Consider the following 24,646-nt stretch of genomic DNA (forward strand, 5'->3'; position numbering starts at 1 on the left):
CACATCCATTTGTACCACATGACTATAACAGTCCTCAATTCCTTCTCCTACCGCTTACCACTGAAATAACTTCAGGCCCACTCTGCATTGCCCAACACCTTTTTCAGTGCCCCTAGTCTTTTTCATGTCCCTAATTACTCCTACAGTATACTCAGCTTCCTCTTCCCATTCATCACCTGTTTGAGAAAGAGGAAGAAGGGAAATTGCCTGTTACTTCCCCTAGGTTGCAGTTACACACATGTTGATTGGCTACCTTATTTTGTTTGGTTGGTTTTGGTTTTGTTTTTGTTTTTTCTTTTCCTGTGTAAGAGTGTGAATGCAGTCCTCCACCACTATAGATTATTTAGTTTCCTGGGTTCAGGCTATATTACCAAGAGTGTAGCTAACACATCAAGGAAATTGAATCTTCCCCTCTATTCAGCAGTTGTGAGACCACAGATGAAGTTCTGTGTCCAGATTTGGCTCCCTGGTACAAGAAAGGTGTTGATAGACTGGAGGGAGTCCAGTGGAAGGTCACCGGGATGGTCAGTGGCTGAAACAAACCTACAGAAAGAAATTGAGACAGTCTCATTTGTTCAGCCTGGAGAAACAAAGGCTAAGAGGAGACATAATTGCAGTCTTCCGCTGTGTAAAGTGGGATTATAGAGAAGACAGAGACAGATTTTTCTCAGGGGTGCACAGTGAAAGGACAAGAAGCAATGGACACAAGTTATAGTATGGGAAATTCTGGTTTAAGGAAAAAAAAATTCACAACATGGTTGGTTAAGCATGGGAGCAGATGTCCAGAGATTATGTGGACTCTCCATCTTTGGAGATATGCAAAACATGACTGGACAAACTTTGAAGCTAGCCCTGCTTAAAAGGAAAGATTGGACCACCTAATGTCAGGAGGTCCCTTTCTATCTAAATTATTTTATGATTCTATATCTTGATTATTCTGAAACTTCTTCTCAGTCAGATTTATTTAAAATTCACCATCAGGCTTACAAGTTATTTGATGGGGGGAGCAGGGATGGGGAGAAAAGCAGACTGACAGACAGATGAGTGAACAAATGAAGTAATGCTGTAAGATTCCTTTCTCTAGAGATATGCTTGTCCTGACCACTGGCAAAAATGGTAGACAACTAGCCAACACCATTCCTTGCAGAATGTTACTGTGTGCAGTAAGAAATCCAGATTACAATTAGGAGTTTCATTCTGTGCCATACTGAATGCAGATAGAGTCTGATGCTGTATTATTACTGCCCAGGCCCCAGTGCAGGCATACAATAGCATATTGTGTTATGATTACTTCTGTTTTGTGAGATGTATCTATGGGAGATCTTTACAGAACAAGGAAATACTTAAGCAGTGGCAAAATCAAACAGGTTGAAACATTAAGGAACCTTCAGCCAATGACTCGATAATCAGAGAGGTAAGCTTCAATAAAACATTCAGATGGGCAGGAACCGGTTTGGCTTGCAATACCTCACAAAGCTATGTGAAATATGAGAGCTTTCCTAAGCTATTGTTTGAGAGTTCAGGGAGTGTGAGAACAGACAGGAGAGAGGAAGATGAACCTATGCAAATTTTATGTAGATATCTTTTGTTCAAATATGATTGAAGCCGTGGAGGAGGAGCATCATCTCAGGCCAGTTTAAAAGCTAGAAGACAGGCTGTCCACTTGAGATCAGTCTCTCTTCTTTCTTCTTCACAGACAGAGATGTGGTCAAGGATTCTTCTGAGTATTCTGTCCTTGAACTGGATTGCCACAGTGTCTTCTGAACCGTAAGAGATAGTACATTCTGTGTTTTTATGATAAAATATTTTATTATATTTCCCAACAGTTAATTTCTTCTGGGACATTGCTATATAATAAACTGGATGTTTGAGACCTAGGTTCTGAAATGTGTCTGAAATGGAAGTAGATGATGTTGAAGGATGATTTGGAATGATGCTCTCCATCATAAAACTGCTATGAAATCTGATTTGAATGACAGAAACCTAGAAGTGGAGTAGATGAATTCTGAAGTGCCTGGGTAAAGTGGGGAGGAGATTCAAGACTAGACTAGCAAGTAATACTAATGATCAGGACTGATATGCATCAGCAGTACAGAGAGAGCATGGCATTTGAGGAGGTGCTACAGCCCAGATAATGGCTGGTACTAGGGACTATGCTGAATGGCAGTCCTGGTATTAGTATTAGTGTTAGTATTAGTATTAGTATTATACCTACTGTGCTGTCATGACTTATACAGCACTGTCAATGTCCATGGCTTTATTCAAACAGAAGATTTCAGCCACAATATTCAAAAATACACCAACATTAGATCTTAAATCCCCTTCTCAAAAGTTCTAAAGGAAAATATTGTGAAAGTCAGAGGGTCTAGCTTTCTCAAATACAATCTTGGTTTTAATCATTTTACTTTTGGTCTTTGAATATCATGCAGTCTGAACTGGGCAAGTGAAAATAACAATAAAGATAATATGAACAAGCAAAGCTGTGGGAGGAAAAAAGGGAAAGGATCAGATTACCTAAAAGGGATTGTGTGATTCATGTTGTGCTGCAGAACCAACTCATCAATTCTGTCATACATTATTTGAAAAGACCAGTTTGGGCAGCAGAGAACGGGAGGCCAGCAACAGAACCTTAGCCAAATATAGCAAATCTGAAGGAATGTTTTTCAGAGGAAGAATCTGGGGAAGGAAGGCTGCCCTAATTATAGAGAGTAGTGTAACTAAAAAAGTCCAATGGAAGAAAGAAGCAAAGGAAGCAATACAGGGAGAGGCATGGAAACAGAATAGAGCATGCAGGTTAGATTGAGTGTTCCCTGGAATATTCTGAATGGAGAAGCAGGATCATTTCTTGTGCATTATGCTGATTGACTTATGATTTGTCAGTTCTTATCTGGAGGGAGAGATATCCAGAGAAAAAGAAATTAAAAATTTGTTGCAACCATTAACTAATATTTTTGTCATTGATCTTAAAAAGAAGGTAAATATCACTTCTCCTTATGGGACATTCCAGAGGTTTAAGCATACGTATAGATCATGGGAGGATAAATGCAGCTATGCTTGTCAGGTGTTTAGACACTTTAGTAATTGGAGTTCTGTAAATACCTGGAATGGAAAGATGCAGTATCATGCTGGGTAAGACACTGCATAGAATGATGAGTCTTTTAGCTCAGAAAGAACTGTGAGGGACAAAAAATTGTCATCTGTACTTTCTTAGCTTATTATTCAAAATTCATTGAAAGAAATGGAAATCCTTCCACTGGTTTGAGCAAGACCGTGTCTTCCTTGACATGTACGGCATTTCTGTGGTATTTTCCTCTCCTGTTTGCTATGACTTTCCTTCCTGACTAAACTCTAATCTGGTCTTGCCTTCTTACAGTCAGTATGTGCTGCTGGTCCCAACGGTAGTGCGGAGCGACTCTCCGCAGACTGCTTGTGTGCAGTTCCACAGACTCAGTGAGCCTCTGTCCCTGAGCATCATCCTGGAATACGGCAGTATCCGGAAGACTCTCTTTGAGGAATCTGTGACGAAGAATGATTTCTTCAAGTGCTGCGAGTTCAAGGTATTTTCTCTTTTGAGACTACTGAAGAGGGTGTAGAAGTTGGAAATACTTCTGAGTGCAACTCTCCTTGTCAGTGAGGGCAAGAAGATGAAGAGCGTGGGCACGGAATAGAATGAAAAAAGATAAACTGATGGAAAGGCTGACAATATAGACAGGAAAAAGAAAGACATATGGGTTGTAGGGGGAAGCTGGAGAAAGACTTTCCATCACCATTCACAGAGTGAATAGCAAAAAGCTTTTGATTGCCATCACAGGTGCATGCATCCTATGGGACTGTCATAATTGTCAAGCTAGACAACTCAACTGGGACATACTCATTCCCTTTCCTGTGACTCTACAAGATCTGGACAGATATGACAAATAAACCCCAAGGTTAGGTCTTCCAGAATGCAGCAGGAGAAAACGCCTCAGAATTCAGCTGTATGGCTGGGGCAACCTGCATATAGGCAGGTAGCTACATGAGATGGGGAAATGCATAGGACAGGGCATAGCTTAAAACCTTAGTACCTGGTGACAGATTATGGGACTTCCACAGCAGAAATTCCCAGAGATTATCTCACTGGCAAAGATGGGGCTTCTCATGATTTTGCACAAGCTATTTATGACTCACTTGACAGTCAGTATCTTACTCAAGAACCCTGGGCATCAGGGGACCACAACATATGTCGTTTACCACTTTTCCTCTGGGGTTTTGTTTCTCTCCAGGTTCCTCCTGCTACTTCTGACCCCCTGGCATTCATTTCCTTCTCTGCCAAAGGCACCACAGTTGACTTAGCTGAGAGAAGATCAGTGGCGATTCAGAATGTGGATAATAGTGTCTTCATCCAGACGGACAAACCTATCTACAAACCAGGGCAAAAAGGTGCTGATGAGTTTGAGTCAGCTAGTGAACTGGCAAACTGAGTGCAAGGGTGGGTCTAGAATGACAAGGACTTCCTCTTGTGGAGGAAAAGATCATGGACTGCGACGGTCATGAGCAATCCTTCAGATAGTGTATAAATGTCATCTGAGTTTGGGCTCATCAACAGGCAGTGAAAAATAGAACCGATTCACAAAATTGCAACAAATGAGTAGAGTTCATGTGTTTTTACTGAGTTAATTGCATTTACAGGATCTTGAGTTCTGCCACGTTTACTGAGGTCAGTCACATAAAGTGTCCCTAAAAATACAGAAAATAATAGGTTAATATTGGGATTAATAAAATTCATATAAAAACAAAGTAAACAAGTAATTTCCTGTCAAAGCTCTTTCTACTTAACTGTTAATCTATTTCACAACACTGATTCCATCACGATATTTAAATGACAGAACTAGCTGTGGTATAGTTACCACATAACTAAAGATAACTAAAGTTATCTCTTTAGTATCATTATATTTCAGTGCTGCAAAGGGTTTACACTTAGAATAAAGACAAATTCTTCCTTCTCTTCGAGTTTTTCATTGAATTGACTTCTATAAACAGTTTTTTAGGAAACGTTCCAAAGAACTGAGTCTTTCAAGAAGAAATGAAGGCAGTACAGAGTATTTGTAGTTACTTTAGAGGTTACTTTAGTCCCAGTGGTTCAGAATTGAAGATATGTCAGCTGACAAGTTTATTTTGGTTTTCTTTTTTACTGGCTAAGATAATAAAATCCTTTCTAGTTCTCCAGGTACTCTTTAGTTCTCCCTAAAAGCCTGGGCAAACTTTCTTTCAGTTGTATGTTGAAAGCGACTTACCAATGCTAAAGTGAATGGTCCCTTTTTTGTCCTATGTCTTTTTCAGTAATGTTTCGTGTGGTCACTTTGGACAGCCAGTTCAGACCTGTTCAGGAGACAGTAAGTATGAGTGATAGTCAAGATTTTTCAAGCACCTTCTTGGGGTACCTGTTCGCTGGACTCTTTCACTTAGAAGTTGAATAAAAAGGGCCTGGGATAGGCCTCCTGATGTTTTTGAAGGACTGCTGTAACTCCTTAATTTCATACTCCATCCCTTGCCTTTATAGAGGGCAAAGGGTCTGAAAGCACTCCTGGAAATCTCTCACAGTGCTCAGATTTTGTAGTCACTTCACTTCACCTGACCCAGATATGTAGAAAGAGACTGGATGGTTTTTGTAGAAAAGATAAATTCACAAACAGATTATCCCCTTAAAATTATCTTTTTAATTACAGACATGAGTTGCAAATTGTTTCCTTGACCCAGTCAAGGAAACTGTATCCAGAGAAAGCTGTTCACAGCCTTCTTTATGTTCTAGTATTTTTCAAGCTCCACAGTTAATTTCTTGATGTTTTGATAATTTTTTTCTTTTTTTTTTCTCTTTTTTTCCCTCTTCCAGTATCCCCGAATTGTCATTGAGGTAAGAGATGCAACGCGTCATTAAAGCACAAGTTGCTTTGGAAAGGCTACGTATGCTTCATCATTCCCATTAGTGTCAATAGCTGAGGGAGACTCACCCAAAGCACACCATCTAAAGCCAATAGACTTGAGGTTGAACAGTGGCAGTATGCATTATCAAACACTAGAGGAGAAGAAATCAGCAGAACTGGAGATGTTAGTCAGAGATGGCATGAGGTTGATGCTGTGTCTTTTGCTAGGATTCAAATAAGAGTGTTCAGTGTAGTCTTACTTTGGTGGGACTACAGTAAATGGGCTGGTGAAATAGCCTCATTCTCATACAGGCATAAGAATAGTCACTTCCTGAAATGTCATGTTCTGCTGGGGGACAGGCTAACAATGAATCAGTCTTCTACCGCATTTCACATCACTAGATCTCAAAGCACTTTCTAAGGGAAGCCAGCATAATATTCTCATTTTACAGAAGGAGTTGAGTCAGAAAGGCTTATGCTAGAAGAGCTGCAGATAAGCAAACTGAGTCCTAATCATGTACTATTCCTGGATGATCTGAGATCATCTGACAGTGTAGCTAATTTCCAGTTAAACATAAACTTAGGCTTGTTTAATGCACAAACAGATCTGGAAAATTAATGGGAAGTCAGAGTACATGTCATCAGTCCAAACTCACATTCACACTGTGATGAACTTAGCCAATATGCCAGGATAAAAAACTTAAAAACGAAGGCAGGAAGACAAGAAATAGGGTGATAGAGGTTTTGGTACATCTCTTTCTCCCACTCTCCAGGATCCAGAGCAAAACAAGATCTTCCAGTGGTTGGAGGTAGCATCTAAGCATGGAATTGTCCAGCTCTCCTTCCCACTAATCCCGGAGCCTATTCTGGGGTCCTACAACATCATTGTGGAGAAGTCGTCAGGTGAAAAAGAGTACCAATTCTTCACGGTGGAGGAATATGGTAAGCAAAGGCTGTGAACTGCCCTGCACCAGCAATGAGGCTGGCTCTGCCTAAGTCAGATAGGAGCTGCTAGTGCAGAGTTTAAGTGCTTTGACTTCTCCACTTCACGCCTGAGAAAGACAGACATAGAGAGAGCTGGGTTGAGAAAGTGAAGGTAAGAACGGAAAAAACAAATGCTGAGAAAGGCAGCATTTTTCAGGAATTAAATTAGGAGTCTAATTCTTTTCTGGGCTTGGAACAAAGTCACTGTGTGACTTTGGGATCCGGATCCTATCACTCAGGCCTTACACTCCCCATCTGTTCAAAGGCAAAATGAATGAGTCAGGCCTATCCTGTTTTGTGGAGGTCATCACTGTATGGAGAGCACTAGGCTAAAATATGCAGTAGAACTCTGAAGATATTATCTATCAGACAGATTAAATAACAGGTACCAGATTGTTGCTGGGGGAGGCTGGATAGCCAGTGGAAGCACAGGATGGAAAACAATGGGTAGTGGAGATGCCAAAGCCCTCGTAGTGATCTGCTTACTTTCTGGAATAGACCATGTCAAGGGAGTTGTTAAATTTGTTTTGATTTTACAAGTTTTCTCAACTTTTAGAGGCAGGTTTTCCTTAGTAGTCACCAGAGAAGGCTTGGACAACTCCCCGTTGTCTGGGTTTTTTGTAAGGGCAATAAAGCACCTTTCCTGCTTACCCTCCAGAGGTCTTTCATACCTTCCAGTCTCCTGTGTACAGGTGCATGACAAAAAGGCCTTTTCCAGCTATGTTGTCATTATTGCTGGTCACCTGGGCCAAAAGGTAAGCTGAAAAGAGGGAGTGACAGTGACCTGTTTGATTTTACTATTTCGCTTAATCTATTGCTTTTCTCCTTCAATGGGGCTGGATTGCATAATAACTTCTGTTCTCCAGGGCTTAACTAGTTTGAGACATCAGCATTACTCCCACCTTTCTCTTGAAGAAAATGTACAGCCAATTAAAGTGATTTATCACAGTTCTTACTGTGGCTGTTATAATTATTAGTATGATTATTATTGAGTTTTAAAGAAGTTATTAATCTTACCACTAAAGGTTATATTTTCTCCAATAATATCATACAGCCAGCTCCTAGGCAGACGTTTCTTTGAACCATTTCCTCTCCCTTGTCGGTAAAAATGCCTTTGCCAACTGTTTTTTTACTGTTTTCCACACACACACCTGCCTATGGCATGCAACTGCTCAGCAGTCATATTCACATTGCATTCCCAGTGCTGCCGAAATTTGAAGTGACAACCAGTGTGCCAATGAGGATCTCTTTCTTTGATGAAGAAGTCAGGGTGAATGTTTGTGCTTCGTAAGTATCAGATCTGATAACAACACATTTGTGCACAAGAAACATGGGATAGAGGATGGTGGGCTGTGCTGGGAAGCGGGGATCCTGCTGCTGATTCAGAGTATGGGTTAGAGCAATTTCTTTAGCTATGACTTCTGTGACATGGAATATAACTGTTCTCCTGCTACATAGCAGAATTAGAACTGGGAGAGTCTAGAACTACTCGCTAGCTGTTGTTTTTTATTATTACAGAAAAGGAGAGAAATAGTACAGAAGGAGAGTCTGTCATTAAGATTGCTGGCTGTGACACTGCCAAAGGACAGGGTGGCATGAGCCAAAGGGGTGGATAGGGATCTTTCTGCAATACATCCTGCTTTGTGTAAGGCACTAAGGAGAAAAAGCAAGCAGCAGGGAGTTATATCCCAACCCCGAGCCCAGCACCACTTTCCAGCTTCAGACCTTGAAGAATGACTACACCAAGGCAATGGTAAAGCAGGCTTTTTTAACAAGATGCCAGAAACAGCCTAAAAATAGTTGAAGGGAATTCTGCTAGGGCTAACTGGTCCTAATTCCCAGCTGCTCTTCTGCCTGTGCTCTGAGCACTCCTGAGGGCTTCAGAGTCTGCATTGCTCTGCAGTCTTTGCAGGTTTCATGCTAAGTCCACATGACTGGGTTCTTCCTCTCCTAGGTACACTTATGGCCAACCGCTGCAAGGGAATGTCCAAATCAATGTGTGTCAGCAGCACTTTTATAGTCTACGATGTGAGCAAAAGCAGAAAGAAACCTGCAAAGCTGTCACTGGACTGGTATGATACATGGCAAGGCCTTTCTTCCCCATCAGCTTTACTACCCAACATGTAGCACAGTGTTTGGTGACTTCATTCATTTCCTGGGGAACACCAGAGAGACAATCACAGAGGCATGTGTTTTCTCATTATCTCACAGGCAATGCTGAAAGACCATGAAGGTAGTTTTTACCAATGACCTTATTAGGAGACTGGTTTTTCCCTGAGAAAGAGTCAGTAGGAGGGAGGGAAGCTTATGAAACTATAAATTTGTGATCATTCCTAAAACACTGGAGCTGTGTTCTTACCAAGTGTAATCAGCAGATCTATACCGGAAGTCTCTGAGGACACTTAATGTTAAACTAATGATTAATTTCTCCACTAGATCAAACTCAAAGTGCTCTGGTCATAGAGCTCAGGCATCATGCAAGATGGGTTTGAGAAGGGACGGCAGCATAGAGAGGACTAGGGGGAATGAGGAGAGAGGTTTCCAGGTGCAAGGGTAGACGGTACTGAAACAATGAGCTGGGAAGGGAGTGAGAGTGTAAGGTAAGAGGGGAGCAAGTAGAAAGTAGGAGCTGAAGATGTGAGTAGAGGCATGAAGCTCTTCAGAGACCCACTAACACAGATTCAGGAGCAATTTTCCAAACCTTGAGAAAAATGGCCTTTCCCCTTTGTGCTCCTTTTTCAGCTGGGGAAGGATGGCTGCCTCAACACTGTCATCTCCATCAAAGCATTCCAGCTCTACCGCAGCTACGCCAGGATGTATGCCAGCCTCAATGTAGAAAGCACCGTCACTGAAAATGGGACAGGTAACACCAAGTGGAGGTTGGGAGTAGCTGATTAAAGCTAATAGGGGATACTTTCTGAGAGGAATCTCCTGGATTCTGATCTGTGCAGCAAACAACAAACAATCACCATTTTCTTTGTGTAGCTCTCCCTCCAGAGCATCACTGCTCCATATAGCTTTTCAAAAGAAACAGTTTTCTGCCCAGGTCTGATTTCTGTTTCCTCCCTTTTATACTGGGTGTGTCTCACAGGTATCCAGATGAAAACCTATGACTATGTTGCAGTCAACCAAGAAAATGACAGAGTGATGTTCAAGAATATGGATCTCTATTACAAAAGGGGAATTCCTTACTATGGTGAGGTGGGTGCCTGAGAGGATACATTTAGATCAAAACTCCCTGAGGTCCAGCATGATTATGGATGTCCCCTAACTCTGTGCTGACAACTTCCCGTGATAATGTTGCATAACAGTGACTGCTGCATAGTTCTCTCGTTACGTTAGAAGCTCCTAGAGAAAATAAGAAAATTATATTATACCTGGAGTGTTAGGGTCTCTCTTCTGCCATAATTAGAGAATGCCTAAAAGGTCGGTAAGTGAAAGGTCATATGAGTGGGGAAGAAGAGTCTGCAAGAAACTACTTCAGCAACAGCTGTGCTTAAACTGAAGGTAGAATTTACCCTGCGTTGCAACACATGGTCCCAGGGACTTTTACTTAAAGCAGTATAGGTGTTAAAGCATATTCTAAATTCTTACTAACCTGCATATGCAGGATAAACCCAGGCACAGGAAGGAGGATGAGCCGTACAGCATCATCCTGATATGCAATGGGGACAGAAGGTACGCACAGATGCCCGGGAGGTGGGAGGAGCTACTGAGTTCCACAGGTTACCTGTGGCCGTGAAGTCATCTGATTGCTTTAGGTTTGTTAATCAGTGCCCTCCAAAGAGTATGTGCTCTGGAGTCCCTCTGTTTCTATTTGCTTGGGAAGGGAGAGCATGAGGTAAGAATTTAAACCATCACCTCTCACTCACTAGTTTTTAACTTATGTGATGGCACACTGGCCTAACGGTCACTGAAGAGAAACAGAGGACTGTTTCTTTCAACAGAGGATTGAAAGAATCTTTTATACAAGATCATGTGTATAAACAATTCTTTCTCCCTCTGTGACATATAGTTTTGCCTTTCACTGATGGGAATTGCCTGCCTTTGCCTGTCACAGAACTCCTGCTCCTTCAAAATACTGAGAAGCATTTGCCTCTTAAATACATTTCACTCGATTTCTACTCCCTGCAATTGTCCTCAGTGCTTAAGTGAGCATCCTCTGGTGAGCAGAGCATTTCCCATTCTTTTGGGGTTTTTTTTCTGAATCTCTTGGGTATTCTTTTTGTTCAGATCGTTGTGACGGATATGGATGGCAAGCCCCTTGCTGATAGGACTGTCCTGCTGGAGCTCAATGAAAAATACCTGGCCAACTATACCACTGACACGAATGGCACTGCTGCTTTTTCCATTGACACATCCAACTTCTTTGATCCCAGTTTTAAGTTGAGAGTAAGTAAATACAGGCTTCAGTCTAATTCCTGAAAAAATCCTTCATTGGAGAGAGGGATTAGAAGCAATCGGTGGGTGCTGGCAGGATTGTTTCAGATGAAGAAAGTAGGCAGTCAGTCTACAAACATCTGCAACCTTTGTGAAACGAGTATGAGAAAACACCAGTGCCTGAGGAGTGGCAGACTGCACCCCAGGAGTGTTTGGGCCACAGTAATCTTCAGCACTTCCCTACTTTTCCCTCCGCTCAGAAGCCCTTTCTGCAGCCATCTTCCTTCTCTTTATTCTGTGTGCTAGAGGACCTACCTCACAGACTGCCCTGCCTGCCCCACCCAGCCTGGATGCACACCAGCCTCTTTCCCTGCTGCTGCCTGCTTCCCTGCACTTCTGCTGACAGACACTCATGCCTGTTACCATCAAATCGTCTTCTCGTGTTCTCATGCCTTTTCTCTGGTGTGATGGGAAGAGCTGAGAAAAAGAAGGCTGTTTGAGAAGAATGCCATTCTAACTCACAATAAGTCCTAGCAGTTTATACAACCTGTCCCAATCCTGCAAGAATCTGAAATAACCTCCCTACTACAATGCGCCATAGGTGTCTAGATACATTAAGGTGTCCAGAAGTACCCCCGCTCTAGACTGGTGAAGCACAAATTTTTCACATCAGCTCTTGGTCTTGGCTTAAAGAGCCCCACAAAATCATCTTCCCAACAGAATATTTTAGAGGGAAGATGCCTTTGCCTCTCACCTGCCTGCCATTTTTTTATATTCCACTTTGTTGATTCCCTGTGTATGACTTTTCTGCTTCATAGGTCAGGCAGGCTCCAGATGACTGTGCAGACTTCTTCATCTGGAGGAATGATAATGAGCACCAAGCCTTATTCTTTGTCTGGCGTTTCTACTCACGGACCAATAGCTTTGTGAAAATCGAGCCAGTGAAGGAGGAGCTCAGCTGTGGCCACCAGAGAACGATCAACGTTCACTATGTCCTGAACAGAGATGGGTACGGGAATGCCAGGCACACAAACTTCTACTATGTGGTAAGTGCTACCTTGACTCCCAAAACATCTCTTTTCTTTCGTCTTCTCTTGAACACCATATAAGGCAGAAATCTCCAGGCCAGACAGTGGTTACAGATTACAGCTTGATTTGATGGCCTTTAAAGCCTCTCAGAACACTACTCAAAATCTATGATTTCATGGGGGAAGGGAGGAGGTGCTTTTGATCCTGTCTCATGAATTTTTTTCTATGCCCAGGTGATGACACAAGGAAAAATTACTCTCAGTGGCCAGAAGCAAGTCAGCATCTCTGATGGTAAGTTCTAGGCCATATTACTTACTTGTACTTCAGAGCATCATTCTGAGCACCAGAGCATTAGTAAGTTTTGTAAGAAGGGATGAAAGCAGAGAACTGCAGCTAAATCAGATACTAGTTCTTAAACCCCATGATCTGTCACCACTCACAGTATCATTTGGTTTTGCTGCAGCATCTAGCCAATCCCCCATATCATAATCAAATTGATCTTGTTTGTTGAAAGATGAAAACTTTGTTGTGATCAAACACCAAGGAATGTAGCCACCTTCTGTTTTATTTCTTGCCAAGGAGTATTTGCAGTATCACAGTTATTTGGTGACATCCAAGTCTTCACCGATTAGAAGACTAAAACTTTTTGAAGTTTGAAATAATAGGTGTCCCATTTGACGGGGATATTCAGCAGTTAACTGCTTGGAATTCATTGCACTTTCAGAAGTCTCCAAATACCCACAAATGACAATGATCCTACCAATCACAACAAACTGAACTTAGTTCTTTCACTGTTAGAAATATATTTTCTTGCAGAACCTGGTCTATTGCCAGTCTTCGGTAGGTGGCTTTGGTAAGCCTCACTCCACGTATAGGACTTGTTGTTTAGTATTTGCCATTTTTGGTCTTTCTCTGGGTATTCATGCACTATGGCTGCACAGTATAGGTTCCCCTGTGGTTTAGGGAGAGGCATCCCATTCATCAAAAGGCAGCTATGTCACATGATTTCCCTTCATGAAATCAGCTTGAAGCCATGTGGTTTTTCCATATTATTCGGGGCTAATACTAAGGTGTATAACTGTGTGACTCACTAAAACTTATGTGGAAGCTTAATTTCCTGTCCCTGCTCTAGTAGTTGTCATCCATGTAGATAAGAACTTCATATTGCCTAGTGTTAAGAGAGCCCTCCCTTAGGTCAGGAGGTTGGCCTATCTCCTCTGGTGTAGGAGGTTCTAGGTTTGAGACCCAAAGGCAATGTTGTGCTCTTCTTGTAGCAATCATGCTCAGATTTCCCTGTCCAACTTCTACTCATCTCAGACCCCTCTCTGCAAAGCACCCTGCTCTCAGCATGCCCCAGTTTGTATCTGTTGTCTTGCTGATGGGAGCTGTTCCTCAGCCGCTGAGAGATGAATCTTCCAATATCCAACTTCCTTGTTTTTAAAGGTGCTGGTAAGTTATGGGTAAATATGTGGTCCTTCCACCACAGGTTTGTCTAATGTCTTTTCTTGGCTTCTCCTCCCCTGTTTCATGTTACTTCCACAGCTCCCAGAGGTACATTCTCCATCACACTAACTGTCACTGAGAAGCTTGCCCCCAGCGCCAGGCTGTTGATCTACACGGTGCATCCTCATGGGGAGATAGTGGCTGACAGTTCTCAGATACGCAGCAAAGTATGCTTCAAAAACAAGGTGAAAATGTTTGCTTTCTTATCAAGGGCTGTATCAGCTGGCTCCTTGCTGAAAGAACAGTTAGGGAATGAGTCATCAAGACCCCTGCACTAGGGATGGCCTTTAGGAATGGAAAAGGTACAGATGTGCCCGGGAACATGAGGAGCTGTCCCTGCAATTGACATGTATGCTCGGACTCAAACTAAATTCTCAATGGAGTGGGAAGAGAGAGGTGACTAGGGGATTATAGAGGTGGATTTTTACAGAAGAGGGATTCAAAAGGGCCATCTAGCAGTAGGAGCTTTGCCACAAAGAGAATAGAGTGCTGGTGAAAGCTGAGATTTAGATCCATGTGCCAAGCTGATTCTCCTAATTTCTGTGTGGTTGTCTTGGATTTATTCATTTCCAGCTCCAGCTCGAGTTCTCCGAAAAGCAGGGTCTCCCCGGCTCCAAAGTCAGTCTCCACGTTGAAGCTGCTCCCAACTCCTACTGTGCCCTGAGAGCTGTAGATCAGAGTGTCCTCCTTCTTCAGCCTGAGCAAGAGTTATCTGCTGAGAGAGTAAGCCACATCCCCAGTCCTGTGTTCTTTTGACCTAGGGACATCCAGAATGACATTCCAATTCCCACCTGTGCTCTCTCTGCTGCTGGCTATGTTTTTATTTTTCCCTTGGAAACAGACATCTCAGGATTGAAGAAAGGTCTATGGCAGTTGTACACTTCAAAGATAGAAACTGATAGTGGAACATTTATTTTTGGAAAGCATGGCAGTGTAAGTCATGTCCTAAGAATATACCTAATGTAAGTCCCTGAAAGCATAATTCCTCCCTGGGGAGTGATTACGTCAAAACTGCATTTTATGACTCAGATAGGCCTTGGGTCTAGAAAAAAAGCTGTAGATGTCAGCTAGTATCTCGTTGGACTCCAATCTCCTCTCTGCATAACTCAGGAGTATATCTCTGTGCTTTTTGCTCAAGTTCACCCCACAAAGCCATTGCAGCTCAGAAGGAGGTAGGTAGAGTCCAGTCCTTCTTGTGTATCACCAGCCAAATTGCTTATTCATCTCTAGGTAGGCATCACTAGGCAAACCCATCATGGTCTATCGGATTGCTCAGGGGCCACCATAAGCTTTGAATATATGTGATTTTGCACCTGCCTGGGACCTGCCTTGTGTTTACACTAGTCGTTCTCACCTCCCAGGTGTACTACCAACTTCGTGTGAACGATTTATATGGCTATTACTACAATGGGCTCAACCTGGAAGATGACAAGCCAGAGGCATGTACCCCAGTCAAAACCACCTTTTTTGATGGCTTGTACTATGAACCTGTGAATGTCAGTCATGATGGCGATGTCTACAGGATTTTCAGGGTATGTGCTCTGTGTGGTTCTTTAAGTGGGAGGTATTCCAGAAGAATTAATGCATATTAGCATTAAACTTTCTCAGGTGGTGGTTCTTACTGCTAAGAGATGGCAGCTGATGCCTGGAACTGCCTAAAGTCTCTGATCACCCAGTTTCTGCCTTCTCATCCCCACCTCTTACTCAGGAAGACTGAGAATCACTATTCGATATATTTGCTGGGATCCTGCCCATGCTTCAGTAGACTTTTCCTAAGCAGAACCATGGCCTTGGCTCATGACCTCAGGCATTCCTAGTAAAGATGTGAGTCCGTGATGCAGGCCACTTGTTTCCTGATACACTTGCCTCCACTGCCTGCTGGCTCCATGGCTTAAGACATAACATAAGCCGCATCATTACTGCTCTTCACAGAACACCAGGTGTCACTGCTCCATAAGAAAGACATAGAGGTTGGAGAGGAAGAGTTGTGACATTCAGGGTTGAAAGGGTGGGATGTGAGGAGGGAGGAGAGAGATGAGGTATGATAACCCAGGTGGGAGAAGTGGCATGCCCTGGTAGCTAGTGCATGCCCCGAGTGACATGATTGATTCTTTCACATTCAGGATATGGGCCTGAAGGTTTTCACCAACTCTGTGCTACGGAAGCCAGTTCTGTGCAATGAAGACAAATCAGACATGGAAGATTATCCCTATTTTGACTATGGCTACCATGTCAGTAGCTATGGCCCAGGTAAAGAAATTTCAGACTGTATCTCCAGTTCCAGTCTGCCTGCTCTTCAAAACTGTTTCCTGTATAAAATAACAGCCAGCATGTTGAGGGGTTTTGGGGAATAGGTCTACGTGTCCCAGTTTGCCTCTAGTAATCTTTTCTGACAGTCCTTGCAGTACAGTCCATTCTCTCTCACTTAGGTACAGGGTGCATACAGAAAAGACAGGGAATACTAGGGTGCTACTTCCTTCATAAACTGATATTAGTTTTTCAGGGTTTTTCAGGTTGGAACCTTTCATCAAATCACAATTCAATTAAATATTTAAAAGGAAATGTCAGTGCAGAAAAATAATGGCAATTCCCAATGTTAAGAACTCACACAGCACTTAGCATACTTAGCACATAGTCTCCAAAGTACTTTATAGATCAGCAAGAGTTATGATTATCTTTCTCCAAGTCAGATTGCTCAGCAAAAGAGCAAAAGTAGCAGTCATAGGTTGCCACAAGGGAAATTGCTATTCAACAGTAGGAGAAGTTCTTCCCCATGAGAGTTTTGCTACACTGGAAGAGGTTCTCCAGGAGGTTTTGGAATCTCCATTGCTGCAGGTTTTCAAAACTGAGCTGGACAAGACCCTTGAGCAACATGATCTGACTTTGAAGTTAGTCCTACTTCAAGGGGATTGGACTAGAGAACTCCAGAGGTTCCTCCCAACCTAGATTTTTTCAATGATTCTGTGATTCTATGATTCTAAGTCCAGCAAAATAAGAAAGTATTGTTATTTCCATGATATGGCTAGGAAATCTGAGGTACCTCCATGCTAAATGAGTTGTTGGACATCACAACTGAGTCCACAGTAAAACTGGAAAGAGGCCTCGGTTCCTCATATCAGACCTATAGTTTGACTATATGAACAAAAGTAGTTTTCCAATGGACTGGATATTCAGCTCCAGTTTTAACTACTGAACATGGTAAAAATGATTGTGTTCTCAGGGAGGTTTGTAAAGCATTATAAGCTTTGGTGACAATACTGGCTACTGTTGCCCATTTGCAAATCAAAGAGAGCTAGTGGTAGAGAACAGGGAACATGCCTTTCTAACTGGATGATGAGACCTTTCAATATGAAATAAAGTGAAACGTCTTGTGAAATAGCTAAATTTTCCAGTATTTTCCCATGGGAAAAGAGAATAGGTAAGAAATTGTTTCTTCTTGTACCCTATATCTGTTAGAATTTTCCTTTTTTATGTGAAAAAGAATGGAAAAATGCTCAAATGGAATACTTAATATTCATTTATGGTGTTGAGCATGTCTGACAGCAGTTCAGATTCTTCTGGACTGACCTCTCTAATATTATACTTTAACCATACACAATCTTCTAGATGAGCCAAGGACTCTTGCTGGGAGTGGTGTTCCGAACACTGTTCGGAAATTCTTCCCTGAGACCTGGATTTGGGATCTGGTTCATACCGAGTGAGTATTTTTATCTTCACTTCTTACCTCTTGTGTGGATTTTTGAGTTGATACATGTTGCTGAAATGAATTCTGGGGAGAAGCCATGGAACATATGTCTGCTTTGTAGGTGTGGGTCTCCTTTTCCCATCTTGCTCAATGGTTGAGCTCCCAACCTTGTACACAATGTCAAACCTACTTGAACTGTGAATGACATCTGCTCTGTGCTCTGTCCCCTATCCTTCTGATGGGGAGAAAGAATAAGGGCTAAGAGTAAAATAAGAGCATTTCTTTAGGAAAGAGAAGGAGCAAAACTTGTTATTTTTCATCATATTTTTTAATTCAGCAGCAGAAAACTCAGGTTATTTTGTTTTTCTTTCCAGGCTATCATAGTATCTGAAATGAGAATATCTCCATCTTAACTATTCATTCAGGGGCTGTTCTAGAACATTACTCTAAATTCATTGATTCTAATTTGTATGTTTGGGCATTATGGTATTTAAACAAAAGGTATTTCTAATTTGGAAAAGCTGAGTATTCTTCCAAGTGCCTTTTAACATGTAGTTCACCAGCACCTTCATCTTTACTTCCAGCTTTATAATATTTTTTTAAATATGGAGTGGTATCTTGCAGAAAGTGAGATGAAAACAGAAGTACTAACTCCAAGCAGGGAGCCTATTCTATAATTTGGCTTGAAAGTGCCAAAGATAATTTCTCATTCTGTTTTTTTTATTTTTCCCAGTTCCAGGGGGCAGGTCAATGTCTTTTACACCATTCCTGACACCATCACAGAATGGAAAGCCAGCGCTTTCTGCGTGCAGGATGATGCTGGGTTTGGCATCTCCTCACCTGTTTCACTGACAGCATTCCAACCATTCTTTGTGGATCTCACCTTGCCATACTCGGTCATTCGAGGGGAAAAATTTAATTTAATAGCCAATGTCTTCAACTACCTCAACAAATGCATCCAGGTATATCAAGTTCCCTTTTAGTTCCTATATGGTTTGTCTATTTCCCAGTCATTCCAGCATTCTCCTGCATAATGCATCAGAAATGCAGAAATGAGTGTTTAACTTACACTTTAGCCTGACATTACTCTCTCACCCTCTCTCCCTGGACCTGTCCCTGTGTCATAACATTAGGAAAATGTGGCCGATGATCACTGTGGCTGGTCCACGGAAGATAAGAACTTGCTTCTTATCCCTACATAATTTAGTTCTTCTTTTCACTCCTGAAGGAGGAACTTGAGCAGAGGATATGGGTACTGTGCTGTGCAAAACACAATACGTACTGAGTATGTTCTATGTAACAGTAACTTATAAGAAGACTTGACTAATGAGCACAGACACCTTGGTATACTTCTGTCAAAAACAGACACTAACAGTGGGCAGAAAAGAGACAGGTTTGCCGCTTCCTCAGAGAAATGCCCCATGCTTCTGTCCTGGTACCATCCCACAGATTCAGATGACAAATAGCTTCTCCAGCAAGTCTCCCTTGCCCTGCAGCCTGACTTTAGGAGCAGCCTACTTCATTTGTAATCTTGGTCCTTCTTTCTTTGTCTCAGGTCAGTGCCATATTGGCAAAGTCGAGTGACTACAAGGCAGAAATCCTTTCACCAGAGGGCAATACAGCAAGGGTGTGTGCCAATGAAAGAAAAACCTATATTTGGGCTGTTAGCCCCCGCAAACTTGGTAAGTTTGTCTTTTCATCACCTTGATATATCCCTGTTTGATCTTTCTACCTCTGTCACTCCCACCCTTTAATGCAGCATCAATAATCCACAGGCAGGCAATTCTGGACAGCTCCATTAATTGCTCCACAAATTTAGTATTGGACCTCCGGTAAAGTTCCCTTAGACGCACTGAATGAGCAGTGAATTGTTCTGATGTTTTATCTCTTCTGATTTTGGTAGTCTATTTCCTATCCATTTTAGGAAGAACTCTTCACTTGCCACATTATGTATGAAATACTGGCAGGATTTCATGTGCCTGTGGTCTTTCAGCTGACAGTTTTGCACCTAACCAACTGTATTCAGTAAGAATAAAATTTGCTAATAATTTTGGACTGGATTCTCAACAGGCAAAGAGGACATTGCTCCTCCCCAATTTTACAGCTGTGTTAATTCACACTGCCTTCAAGTCAACGTTCTTTTAAAAAAAGCAGTTACAATGGCTTGCATGTGTAAGTGCCCCAAAAGTTGAAGTACAAAAAACTTTTAATTAGCAAAGATTCTTCTCAAAATGAACCACAGATGGACCTTTTCTTTAAAAGGTTGTTTCTAAAACACTATATTCAATATGACTTATTTCCTTCAAACTCACTGAGAAAGATGCAAAGTTACAGTGAGATGAAAACTGGATATGCAGTGAAATAATACTGCAGAGCTGAAAAAAAGAAAGCTGCTGTCTCTCCCTGGTAACTCTGATAATAATGCATTTTGTTCCAAGTAAAAAACTCCTTTGGATTTCCAGTTTGCAATGATTGCAGGGGTGAAGTAAGTAACACCTGCAAAGCTGCCCACTTCAGGGTTGCTCCTCAGTGCTGCAGCAGCACTGAGGCTGCTCCTCAGTGTTGTCCCTCAGTTAACAAATTCCACCTGAAGGAAAGAGGCAGCAGAGCTATAACTATCGCAACACTGCCCTAGGCCAGAGAAAATTCAACACAAGGCTAAGAAGAGGTGGAAACTGGTAGTGAGTACTGTCAGTTTTTTGGCCAGGATCACCCCTATTTCATTGCTCATGCTAGGGCCCCAGGCAACCATTCCTTGCCACTAGCAGACAGACGTGGAGCCTTCATGAAATTTGTTTCTACTGAGCTGCCTTCAGAGAGAATACATTTCTCAGCAGTCCATCAGCCTACAAGAGGCAGTGAAAACCAGGAGTAACTGTAGACATTGAAGATAACTTTCTTTTCTTGGGCTGGTGGGTGGCTTTCCAGGTGAGGTGAAATTCACAATTACTGCTGAGGCCAAACTGGATACCAGAGATACTGGAAACAAAATATCCCCAGAAGAGGAGACAATTCACAGGGACATCCTGATTCAAACCTTACTCGTTGAGGTATGGTAGGAAATCTGCATGTACTTTCTGCTTTGTGGAAACTGCAATTCCTATAGCTGTGGGTTAGAAGCAGTTAGCTAGTGTGAGGAGGCAAGGCAGCTGACACAGATGGAGCTGTGTACAGTAGGCTTCTCCACATGAAAATGAAAGTGTAAATCACAACAATCAGTGGCATCCACTGTCCTCCTGCCACTGTCTCCTTCCTGGGACCATGAGCATACATGCCCTGACACCCCACGGATGTTGGTAGAGATGTAGCCAGAAGGGAGAAGAATCCATACCTTACCTGTAAGATAAGTCTGTGACTCCAATACTGGGGAGGAGGGTGGAGGGCAGATATAGAAGGAAAAAGATTTATCTTGAGCATCATAAAGCAGCAGCCACATAGGATTAGTTGGACAGAGTCCCTCTCAGAGGCTGGAAATGTCTATGTTATAACTGCTTTCTAAGAAAGAATGTGCTCTGGACAGGGTGTTGGGTAAAAGAGAGGGAGCCATGGACCAAGAGATATTCTAGTGGAGATAGGGTAGGTCTGGGTACAAGGGGTGCACTGTCTGGATAGCCATATCCACATACTGTTTTACACCGTTAAATTGTCACGGTTTCATCGTGATATTCTACACTTTTCTTCCTCTTCCTGACCACTTCCCTGCAATCAAACAGCCTGAAGGTATTAAAAAGGAATTGACTCAGAGCTCCCTCGTCTGTACGAAAGGTAAGACAAGTTCATTCATTCATTCCAGGGAGTCAGTGGAACTGCTTCACTGTCTTGTAGGTTTTGTCCTACAAAACCAGAGACCCTTCCAGGGGAGGAAAGAGGGTCTCAGGGTCAAGGTGCTGGGCTACAATTCAGGATTTTCAGACATACCTTTGATTCATTGGGCAAGTCTCTGCAGCATTTTCTTTACCCAGACTGCAGATCGTAGCAGTCACTGTAGTAATGCTTACAAAGTGAAGACTTCTGGAAAAAAGATGATTTTAACAATTCTTGTTGTTACATTTTCTCATCAGGCATAATGATTTCTGAACCAGTGTCTCTCAGCCTTCCAAGAAACCTAGTGCAGGGATCAGCCAGAGCTTATTTTTCTGTCATTGGTAAGTTTAGTACTTAGACTAAAACCAAAAGTAAATGGCATTTCTCTTGTGCTACACCAAGTGCCATCATTTTGCACATACATGTGCAAAACTAATGTAAAGTTGAGGAAATACTTAATCTTGATTTTAGAGGAAATGTTTCCTACTTTGCAAAATGGCAGTGAAAGACAAAAGTTGCTCGGAATACTGTCATATCAAAATAGGACAAAATAGTCAAATTATTTCAACTTATATTGCATTTCAGATTATACTGCATTAGCATATCCTGTTCTGTATAGTAAAACAGTTAATTCAGCTGAAAAGTAAGATTAAGGCAGACTTCTCTGAAAAAAAATAGTTTGATTTCTTGAAAAGAAGACTTCAGAACTTGGCTGACTGCATAATTTCAAATTTATGCTTTTGCATAATGAAAAACATTTGTCAGTCGATAAGTTCCCATAGAATAAGACTTTCAGGTCCCAATCAACTCTACTAATCTTAAAATCATTATTAGGACTGACAGTTCTCTTCAGTGGAAATGTTTTGGGGTTCTGAACTCAGATTGTTTTCTAAACACGGTTGTTTTTCATGCCTGGGTCAGTGTGAGGTGTGCTGATACTGTGCAATACAGCCTCTGTAGCCCATCAGCATCATACCCCACACATCATTCTCACAGGTACACACAAAATGGGAAGCAGGTTGTAAAGGGCAGGGAAGTCTACCCATTCTAAGGATTCATAGCTGTTTCTCAGAACCCATGCCAGCCAGTATTGGTGCTCAGTTTTTTCTCAAATTCTCAGTTTCTCCCAGGTGTCCTGCATCAAAATAAAAAATAAAAAATGGGGGCATTTCAGCCTTTCTTCTAAGATGTGTCTTTGGTTGCTGTGATTACTGTCTATTGGTCATTGCCCTTGGGTTCATAATAAGGTAATATAAAAATGTCTAATGCTGTGTAATAAAAACATGTTTGAACTGAACTGACTTCTTATATCTTTCATTCTTCAGGAGACATTTTGGGTACAGCCCTGAGGAACATGGAGAACCTCCTCCATATGCCTTATGGCTGTGGAGAACAGAACATGGCCTTATTCACACCCAACATCTATGCCCTGGATTATCTGAATAAGACTGGGCAGCTGACTGAAGAGATTAGAGTCAAGGGTACTGGATATTTATCCACAGGTGAGAGGCTTTCAGAGTCTTCCAACTAATATTGTGATCGTGTGTATTGAACTCTAAAGCTCTACACGGTGAACACTGATCTCTGAATTCTAGCACCATGTTTATTGCATAGGAGCAGGCAATGACAGCACCACAAAGAAGCATGTCATACTTCCAGGAGCAAAAGCAGCTAAAATTCATAGTAGCTGACATTATTTACCACACATACATTACTTAATATTAAATCCAAAAGTCTTACTGCTTCAGTTGAATAAACAGCAGAACTAGTCCTTTTCTGTGATTAGAAAATATGTCTTCTTTATTGTGTTTTCAGGGTACCAAAAACAGCTATCATACAAACACCGGGATGGATCCTACAGCTCCTTTGGGACCCGAGATAGGGAAGGGAGTGTATGGTAAGTGATGACACTTTCTATTTCCCTAGCGCAGGATCTTTAGCCTTTGAAAAATGATCAAAGTATTAAGTGATTCTTATTTTTAATAGACTAAATGAACATAACTCAATTAATTTGGATCCCCTAGTAAAGGAGAGTAATAAACTGGAGAGAGTGCAACAAAGGATGATAAGATGACTGGGGGCTGGAGTACATAATGTTCAAGTGGAGGCTGAAGGAACTGTGTTTGTTCAGCCAGTAGAAGAGGCTAATGGGGAACCTAGGTAAAGTTTCCACTACCTAGATGGGGACTCAGAGTCAGACTCTTGTCAGGGGAGCACAGAGTAAAGACAAGAGTTTGTCCTTACTCAAGTTGCAACAGGGAAAACTCCAGCTGGGTAGAAGGGAAAAAAAAAAAAATCTTCCCCAGGAGAAGGCTGCAGCACTGAGACAAATGCCCAGAGAGGATGTGGATATCTCTATCCCTGGAGATTTTCACAACATGATCGGACAAGAGACTGAGCAACCTGACTGAGCTTTGAAGTTGGCCCTAGTTTAAGCAGGTGGTTGGACTGGAGACTTCCAGAGGTTCCTTCCCACCTAGTTTATTTCATAATTCTATTAATTAAGATTAGAAATTACTATCATCAATCATCAACCTGTGTCTATACTTTACCCCTGCTCTGAAAGAATGGTTTCACCACACTAATGGAGAAACCTCAGGGCAGTTTTTAATGTCAGGATTTTAACTACCTTATTTATTTAAAACTTACAAAACACTTGTTTCTTTTACCTCAGACATTATGGAGTTCATTGTATGTCATTTTCTATGCATATCCAGTTGCTGGTAAACCTTCTTGGTCTTGTTCATGTCTTACCTGCTTTCTGTTTCTGGTTCACCCTCAGGCTCACTGCCTTTGTGTACAAGTCATTTGCACAAGCCAGACGCTACATCTACATTGATGACAATGTCCAGTCTCAAACTTTGATCTGGCTGGCAAGCAAGCAGAAGTCAGATGGCTGCTTTGAAAATGCTGGGTCACATTTCAACAATGCTTTGGAGGTAACTGAGACAAGTATAGTCCCAAACTTCCAGTCCTGGCATTGGGATTGATTTGGATCATTTCTGCCAGACACAAGTTATCACCACACCCTTACTCTTCCTATTACTGTTCTCTCGTGTCTCTCATATACAAGCAGGGCGTGATTCTTATATCTGGTATTGATGATGAGGTAGAAACAAGTAGAACTTTCTGAGTCAGAAGTCTCAAGTTTTATTTTCCACCACTGCATTATGTGTTCAGCCACAGGCTATAATGTGCTTTATTGCATATGTGCAAAAGCCAAGAAAATGCATGAAATAATTTTGGCTTTATCCTGAGTGAACGTCATCTTTCTTATTCCTGTGCACACAGGGAGACAAATTATTTCTGATCTCAAATCTAACTGGTATCTGAACTATGAATTAATTGATAATTTGTTTCT

At 41.9% G+C, this 24,646-nt stretch overlaps 1 protein-coding gene and 1 long non-coding RNA gene across 2 annotated transcripts in view; one reads left to right on the forward strand and one right to left on the reverse strand.

The window, feature by feature from the left end:
- The first annotated feature begins 1,675 nt into the window (after positions 1–1,675).
- LOC143163783 (ovostatin-like) overlaps positions 1,676–24,646 on the forward strand; it is a 32,927-nt gene continuing 9,956 nt past the window's right edge. Inside the window, exons 1-26 of the mRNA XM_076345652.1 lie at positions 1,676–1,767; positions 3,374–3,557; positions 4,263–4,419; positions 5,320–5,372; positions 5,870–5,890; positions 6,674–6,842; positions 8,087–8,171; positions 8,839–8,956; positions 9,627–9,747; positions 9,976–10,085; positions 11,118–11,276; positions 12,083–12,310; positions 12,527–12,584; positions 13,836–13,981; positions 14,370–14,519; positions 15,158–15,328; positions 15,920–16,046; positions 17,403–17,493; positions 18,215–18,443; positions 19,037–19,163; positions 20,410–20,531; positions 21,195–21,246; positions 21,543–21,626; positions 22,611–22,787; positions 23,101–23,182; positions 24,068–24,224. Of these exons, the coding sequence (XP_076201767.1) occupies positions 1,703–1,767; positions 3,374–3,557; positions 4,263–4,419; positions 5,320–5,372; positions 5,870–5,890; positions 6,674–6,842; positions 8,087–8,171; positions 8,839–8,956; positions 9,627–9,747; positions 9,976–10,085; positions 11,118–11,276; positions 12,083–12,310; positions 12,527–12,584; positions 13,836–13,981; positions 14,370–14,519; positions 15,158–15,328; positions 15,920–16,046; positions 17,403–17,493; positions 18,215–18,443; positions 19,037–19,163; positions 20,410–20,531; positions 21,195–21,246; positions 21,543–21,626; positions 22,611–22,787; positions 23,101–23,182; positions 24,068–24,224 (3,243 nt within the window). The 5' untranslated portion in view covers positions 1,676–1,702. The remainder of the gene's footprint in view (positions 1,768–3,373; positions 3,558–4,262; positions 4,420–5,319; positions 5,373–5,869; positions 5,891–6,673; positions 6,843–8,086; positions 8,172–8,838; positions 8,957–9,626; positions 9,748–9,975; positions 10,086–11,117; positions 11,277–12,082; positions 12,311–12,526; positions 12,585–13,835; positions 13,982–14,369; positions 14,520–15,157; positions 15,329–15,919; positions 16,047–17,402; positions 17,494–18,214; positions 18,444–19,036; positions 19,164–20,409; positions 20,532–21,194; positions 21,247–21,542; positions 21,627–22,610; positions 22,788–23,100; positions 23,183–24,067; positions 24,225–24,646) is intronic.
- The window catches only part of LOC143163804 (uncharacterized), an 84,844-nt gene continuing 64,826 nt past the window's right edge, over positions 4,629–24,646 (reverse strand). Inside the window, exons 3-4 of the long non-coding RNA XR_012995968.1 lie at positions 5,274–5,358; positions 4,629–4,716 (exon numbers count right to left, since the gene is read on the reverse strand). This is a non-coding gene — a long non-coding RNA (uncharacterized LOC143163804). The remainder of the gene's footprint in view (positions 4,717–5,273; positions 5,359–24,646) is intronic.

Source organism: Aptenodytes patagonicus, chromosome 1 (assembly GCF_965638725.1).
Source record: "Aptenodytes patagonicus chromosome 1, bAptPat1.pri.cur, whole genome shotgun sequence".
In the NCBI taxonomy this organism is placed as follows: Eukaryota; Metazoa; Chordata; class Aves; order Sphenisciformes; family Spheniscidae; genus Aptenodytes; species Aptenodytes patagonicus.